Source organism: Belonocnema kinseyi, chromosome 3 (genome assembly GCF_010883055.1).
Source record: "Belonocnema kinseyi isolate 2016_QV_RU_SX_M_011 chromosome 3, B_treatae_v1, whole genome shotgun sequence".
Lineage (NCBI taxonomy): Eukaryota > Metazoa > Arthropoda > Insecta > Hymenoptera > Cynipidae > Belonocnema > Belonocnema kinseyi.
In genome coordinates, this window is record NC_046659.1 from 123,070,917 (window position 1) to 123,078,730 (window position 7,814).

General features: G+C 27.1%; 1 protein-coding gene across 1 annotated transcript in view; it reads right to left on the reverse strand.

Moving 5' to 3' along the window:
• The window catches only part of LOC117170176 (protein FAM50 homolog), a 5,937-nt gene extending 762 nt beyond the window's left edge, over positions 1–5,175 (reverse strand). The window contains exons 1-3 of the mRNA XM_033356754.1: positions 5,063–5,175; positions 2,180–2,876; positions 1,945–2,099 (exon numbers count right to left, since the gene is read on the reverse strand). Of these exons, the coding sequence (XP_033212645.1) occupies positions 1,945–2,099; positions 2,180–2,807 (783 nt within the window). The 5' untranslated portion in view covers positions 2,808–2,876; positions 5,063–5,175. The remainder of the gene's footprint in view (positions 1–1,944; positions 2,100–2,179; positions 2,877–5,062) is intronic.
• Positions 5,176–7,814: the final 2,639 nt, after the last annotated feature.

Genomic DNA, 7,814 nt, shown 5'->3' on the forward strand with positions numbered 1-7,814 from the left:
GAGCTCCAAGGAGATTATGTTGAAAAATAAAAAAAAATTTACCCAAAAAAAATTGTTTTTATACTTCATTCTAAGGACTTATTGAACTACCCTCGTACATAACTCTTTTTTTTTAATCTATTTAATGATATATTTTCCCTATTGAAATATCTACGTTGATTTAAATTAAAATTTAAAATATAATATTGTAACGCACTTTTGACGTGGAATAAACCTATAAAATTAAACTAAAGTCAGAATCAATGCGAAAATAAACATGGAAATTTAAGTTTTCTTTTGATCAATGATATCCTGCACATAAATTACATATTGATTTTCACATTGACGTTTTGAATTAGCAGGGCGTCCGAAAAATGCCATTTTCTCAAATTCCCCGACTTTTATCTGTTTAATTATTATCTTTCCCTAGCCACAAATATTCAAGGACCAGAATTTTAATCTTATAACATTTTTAACATAGAATCTTTTTTAAACGGAAAAAAGAATAAAATTTCAGATACAAATTTAAAAAATTCAAATTGATTGATTAATTTCAATAAAAAGAGATCACTTTTCTACCATGAAAGATTAATTTTAAATCCAAAAGGACCAATTTTCAACAAAATAGTTACATTTTTAACCACATATGAGAATTTTCTACCTGGAAAGATGAATTTTCAACTAAATAGTTGAAATTTTAACCAAAAACATAAATTTCGACATAAAAAGATGAATTTTAAAACCAAAAAGACGAATTATCAACAAAATACATCAATTTTCATACGAAAATCGATTTTTCAAATAAAAAGGTCCATTTCCAACCAGAAACGCTGAATTTACATTTTCAATTTAAAACATTAATTTTCAACGAAAGAAATGAACTATCAAATAAAATTATAAATATTCGACTGGAATAGTTAAGTTTTCAGTTAGAACATTTGATTTTTAACATAAAAAAAAGATTTTCAACATAGATTCTAATTAAAAATTTTTAAATACAATTCAATTTAATAACCCCCCAAAAAAACATTTTTGACGAAATAGTTTAATCCTCAATCAAACAAGAAGAATTTCCAACTAAACAATTGCGTTTTTATACAAAAATGTTTATATTTCTACCAAAACAGATAAATTTTTCAATTAATGTATAGAATTTCTGAAAATAAACCAAGAATCTAACGACCAATTTCGGACAATTAGCATTAAATGCTCCTATTGTAATTTAAAAAAAAATCCCCTTTAAAAATAGTGGAAAGAAAAAGGAGAATTCTGGTAAATGTGTTCTTTTATTGTGATTTAATGATAAAAAAAATAAAAAAGACATAAGAAATAAAACAATAAAAGGAAGGAGATTTGGTCATTTGCCTTCTCATTTTTCTTTCCTCTTTTTTATTTTTGTTTAAATACTTTTTTATAAAGGAAAAAAATTCTTTTTTTTAAATAACAATAGGAACATTTTATGGCGGTTGTCCAATTTTGGTAGTTGGATTCTTGGTTTTGTTTCCAGAAATTCTAGACATTAACTTGATTATTGGACGTTAACTAGGATTTTTAATTTAATTTAATTCGGATTTAAATAATAAAAAATCGTTGAATATTCAATAAAACAAAAGGAATTTTCTATCAAAAAATAACATTTTTAAGTAGAAATATAATTCACTGCCTTCATAAATTACTGACAAGAGTATTATATCAGAATGACCGAAAAACTTTATTTTCAAAGTTCCTTAACATTTTCCAGACCTATTTTTTATTTTTCCAGGCCATTAAGATTTAAAGACAAGAATTTTAATCTTGCGGCATTTTTAACATTTAATATTTTATAATCTAAATTAAAAAAATGTAAAATAAACTTAAAGTTCCTCTTTTAGAAATTCTCAAATTTTTGGAAGATTTTTGTCAAAATCCCTAATTTCCAGGTTCTCCTGGACCTACAGTGATAAGGTTTAAGTTTTTTAAACTTACTTTCGTCACTATAAAATCGTAGAATGTATAATGATGTGGAAGAATCAAATCTTCTTTCACATACATCAGTTGATCAGCCATAACGGTTTTCAACTCGCTAAATTCTCTCCTGAGAACTTCTAAACATCTTTGCAAAAGCTGATATATTGAATTTCCTGCAAAACGTACAAAATTAGTATTTGAACCAATTTTCTTCCAACAAGAAAATCCTTAATGAATTGTAAAAAACTGATACCTTTTTTCATTGTTACACTACGCCTGTGTCCAGAACCGTCCCAGTAACTGAACACAATCTCAATCTCTTCTTCTTTGAGTGCTTGTTGTTTCCTGGCCCACTCCTGTCTAAGTTCTTCCCTCAATCTTTTTTCTTCTTCCTCTCTTTCCCTGTCAGGCAAAAAGCTGGTATCAACATCTGGATTTTTCTTAATTTTCTTTACTTTCGGCTCTAGTTCGATATCCTCATCACCATCACCATCCTCATCAGCATCGTCATCAAGATTGAAAGACAAAGCCTTGATTTGTTTCTTTTGATTATTTTTTTCTTCTTGTTTGGCTTTCAAAGCTTTTTCCTTCTCCTTTTCTTTTTCAAGTTCCTTTTGAGCGAGTTTTCTTTCTCGTTCTTTAACAATATTTTCTTGCTTGGCTTTCATTTCATTGAGAGTGACAAGACCAATGGTCGAGGATTTGAGTTGCTGTTCGACTGCATTGTAATGTGTCGCAAATTTGTTTTCAATATTGTGAATTTTGAGATCATCTTCAATCTTCTTCTTTCGATATTCAATTTCCTGTTGAGCGATCTCACGTTTCTTCATTAGTTGCATGGCTCGTCCAGCCTCACTGGCTGCTCCTTTGTAATGTGCCATGTTGATTTAATTGATGTCGAAAGTTTTTTATCTCTCGGTATCGAGGCTCAACTCACAATAAACTGGATTCTGTAGAACAAATAATATCTGGATAATATTACCACTATATTTATCATGATGTCTATTCAAATCGTGGAAAAAAATTTCCTGATAATTCCGGATTTGTTCAGGTATTTATAGATTTTCCATGTTATAGTTTTTCATAATGGGAACCATTCAAGTATTTCAATTTTTTTTGTAAGCATTCGACTCGGAATATGTATAGAATCTTGGGAATTTATTATGAATAACCAGAGTGTCTACCCGATGGATGATGTTAAATTGCCAGTCATTTCCCAGTTTTCTTCCGGTCAATTGTTAAATTTTCATAACCAATTTAAAAGAGTTCAAAATATTTGAATTATTCCAAACGATTTTGAAAAATTTTAAAAGACTTCTAAACATTTTGAAAGGTTTAAAAAATTTCTGATTTTGAAGAAGGAATTTTGGAAATTAATTCTAATTCTGAGATTGAACATTAGCTAATTTTTGGCCATAAGAATGATAATTTTCAATTTTTACATGTTTTTTTTTTAAATTCCCTTCTTTTATATTAATAATTCTTTAAGAACATTCCCTGTTTCGAAGTCTAAATTATACTTCTTTAGGAAAATTACCTGTTCGAAAGTTAAAATTATAATTATTTACAGAGATTCCCTGTCTCAAAGTAAAAATTCTTCGTGGAAATTCCCTGTTCCAAAGTCTAAATTATAATTCTTTTACAATAACTTTTCAAATTGTGACGAAATCTAATTTGAAACAGGGATTTTTTTAATTCCCTTCTTCTAAATAAAAATAAAAATACTTTTTCAAAAGTTCCGCTCCATGAAAAAAAATTCGCCGTTCTAAATCAAATAATAATTCATTAGGGAAAATCCTGGTTGTAAAGTAAAAATTATAATTCTTAAAGAAATTTCCTATTCAAAAGTGTACCGAAAATTCGAATTCTTTGCGAAAATTTCCTCTTCAAAAGTAAAAATTATAATAATTCAAGGCATTTTTTTAATTTGACGAATTCTGACTTGGAATAGGGATTTTTGTCAAAAATGACTTATTCCAAGATAAAATTATAATTTTTTACGAAATTCCCTGTTCCAAGTAAGGATAATTGTACTTATTGACGTCAGTTTCTTTGATAGTTCTTAAAATTATAAATCTTTTAGAAAATTTAAAGTCTTAAATTCGAAATTATAATTCTTTACTGAAGGTCTCCGTCCCGGTCTTTTCCCGATAAAAAATTTCGGTTATTTCCAGGTTAGTTAGGCATCCTAATATTATTGTTTAGGCATTGTAAATATCTAAATGTGTCAAAATTAATATTTTTAATTCAGAAAACGTTGCCAAATTATTACTGGATATTCCTACATATATTATCACCATCGATTAATTAAATAAATAAATTACACTAAAAACATAATTTATCATTTCTTGAATTTGTTCCTAAAATACATAAAAAAAAAAATGAAAAAAATCTGACATTTCCAGGTTTCTCCAGGTACATAAAAATCCCTTGACAATTCCAGGTTTTCTAGTTGAGTAGACACCCTTTTTTATATAATTTTTATTTCTATTCTGATCGATACCACTTAAAAAAGGTTTTACAATTCCAAATCCATGTAACTGAAATTTTCAACGTCTGTACATGAAGATATACAATTTTTGAATTTTCTTTCACTAATAACTTGCACCTGATATTAGGTATTACCAGATAATATAAAAAAATAGTTTCATTTTAATACCTCATCAATCGAGTGGGTTTTACCTATATCCATGCACTTTCAAAAATATACTGAAAATTTGTAATACAATTTTTTTTTCTTGAACGTTGTAAACCTCAGTTACATTCGAACCCCTCCCCTCCCCCTTCAACAAGAGATAAACATGATAATTTATTTTTGTGATAAAAGGGAAATTTTTAATTCTTAAATCGCAAATAACATATATTTATATCAAAGATAACCTCAAAAAAAGAATCAGATATATTTTTGTATTATATAATTCAATAAAGAAAATGTTTCATAGCATCCTTTTTTAAATTCCTTATGATTTTACTAAATTTCTAGAGTATGTAGTTGGTAAATAAAATATGATTGCATTTCTGACATAGTGACATATGTCTGACATTCAGGATATATCATGTTCAAATAGACAAAATCGACTCTTATTCACTCTTTGTGATTATATTATACGGATATATTATTTTTTCATTTACTCACCTTTTATGCATTAACAATATCAATCGTAAAATTATATAAAAACATTGAAAAGGCTGGAAAAACAACACTTCATCGATCGTTTATTGTTCACCTCGTTCTGCTTGGTTCACTTGTCGCTTCAGAGGCACTTGACATAACTTTTATAGGTTAGAACGCGCTATTTTTGAATGCGTGGACATGGTGTAAGTTCAAAAAAGTCTCTCAAATAATTTTTCTTTGCCTTTGTCATATATATTTTTTAAATATATAATAATAACATAAATTAAATATAAATGCTTATCATTAATGTATAATAACATACAAATAAAGCGCAATTAATCAGTGTTTGACAGGTTACCAGTCAAAAGTAACGCTTTAACATCACCGTTGCCGTTCTTTTATAAAAATTTTAATAGCTCATTTTGAATTGTCAATAACTCTAGATCGAATCTCGGAGGGGGGGGGGGGAATATGTTGTTTTTTAGAGGAAATTAGGCGATACGTATTTTTGCAATTTGTAAAAAGATTATTTATGAATTAATACGTATTTGAATTTCTTGCTTTGTTTAAAAAACAAGAAATTTCTGAAAATATTAATAATCGATTTTCTCAAAAAACTCACTTATATTTTTGGTCATTTTTTTTTAAATTTGCACTATTATAACGAAAATATCTTGTAAGTTTTATGCGGGCTAATAACTTTTTTGGCCAGGGAAATTTTTTTTCATAATTCTTTTAACTGTGCGAATCTGTTATTGACTACATTATAAATTGGTTTTCTGTGCATATTTTCAAATTAGAGACAAACTTGTCATTTGGCATTTAAATTTATTGTTCATCTGACGCATTATTGCAATTTTAATTGTTAATTTATGTATAAAATTTTTATAGACAAGTTGAATAACTGGAAACATATGGACAATTTCTGTGAAAAGTGGCAAACTCAATCTTTTTTATTTTTAAACAATATTTGTTACCAATGTTTATTTATACAAACATTCTTCATAAATGAGTTAAACAACTTTTTAACTGTGCAAACCATTTTCTAAACATTTTTTCGTGTTGTTTGCAAGAAAAATACGAAAATTTGATGTTATGAAAAAAAATCTCCTGACCACAAGTTATTTAGCCCGCATAAAATTAAAAAAAAATATTTTCCTCATGATAGTACAAATTCAACAAAAATGGGCTCTACCAGAAAGTGGAAAGAAATCTTAAATATCTTCATTAGGTCAAAATTATAAAATTTTTAAGCAAAAATATTTTTTTTTTAAAAAACAGAACAACAAGTACAAATACACATAACTTCGTAAACAAAGTTTGCTCACAAATCGCAAAAATACGTATCGCCTAATTTCCTCTAAAAAACAACATATTTTGTCCCCGAGAGAGTTTATTTTTTGTTACTGGAAAGTGTTTTCAAACATAAACATTATATTTCAATGCATTTAATATAATCAAGAATTTTGCATTCATAATCTATAAGGTGTTTTTATTTTACAATATTATTAATTATAAACTGCGAAATTTGCATATAATTTCTGTTATTTAAAGAAAATCAGTATTTCAAAAAGTTCTCCACTAAAAGAAACATTTAAACAATAAGAATAGATATTGCTGTGCAGGAAATCAGTTGACACGTATAAATTTTCGGTTTGAGAGAAAAAAAAATTTCCACAAAGTGACGAATATTTTAATCTTAACATCCATTTTTCAAAAAAACCAACAATTTTTTATTTCAAATTTTATAGTTATTTGATTAATTCAAATATTAGAATTTTATTTAAAGATTCTGATGAGTTTTGCTCGCAGTATACATTCCTCATATTTAGCAGACATTTTTCTTAATACTGAAAAAAAAGGTGGGAATTTGCTGAAAATTTTATATATTTTTTTCTAAGCTTTTATAAAATATTAAAAGAAGATTTTCTGAAAAGCGTACATTTTTTCATTTCTATATATTTATTTAAAGCTTCTGTATAAGGAGAGCATATCCTATCAGCTTTATGTGGGGGCTAAACCATTTTTGAAGCCAGGAGAATTTTTTTTTCTGAAAATATAAATTTCTATTTTTTCTCGTAAACAATTCAAGATACTACAAAAAACATAAAAAATTACTATTATAGCGTTTTTTCAATCTGTTGTACAGATAGATAATATTTGAGTAAATTTTTTTAGTCATCTTTATAAAAATGACTGAAAAGAACCATTTGTTTGCAAAAGCTTTTTTAAATAGGTTATTTATTTCACTATTTCCTCGATTTGGCCATTTTTTGGAGTTGTAAGTCCAATCTAAGCTTTGTAAGCATACTTTTTTAAATTTAATAGAAAAAGTGAAAAATAAATTTGACTTAAAGCAATACTGACTATTTTGTACACGAATGATTTTTTTCAGTTTTTGAATGTAAAAAATGTCTACCTTAATGGGAAATGGAAGACATTTTTCGATTTTTAAATATTCTGAGTTATTTTCTTCTAGTTCGAAAGATCGTATCCATACTATTAGCATGTTTTAATATAAGATTTATTTTTCTTCATTCCACGCCAATTTTCGTGTGGAAAAAATGTTTGCTTGTAATTAACGAATTTCGTAAAGTGTAACGTACAGTAACCTACGTTAATTTACTAGGCAGTCTGATAAGTACCTGAAAATTCTAAGAGATGGCATTACTATTCACTAATGTGAACCACTTTCGTCGAGCTTGATCCTTCAAATGACGCCTGTCAAAACTTCAGCCATTTATGTTTACGCATTTACAAGTTACAGCACTGA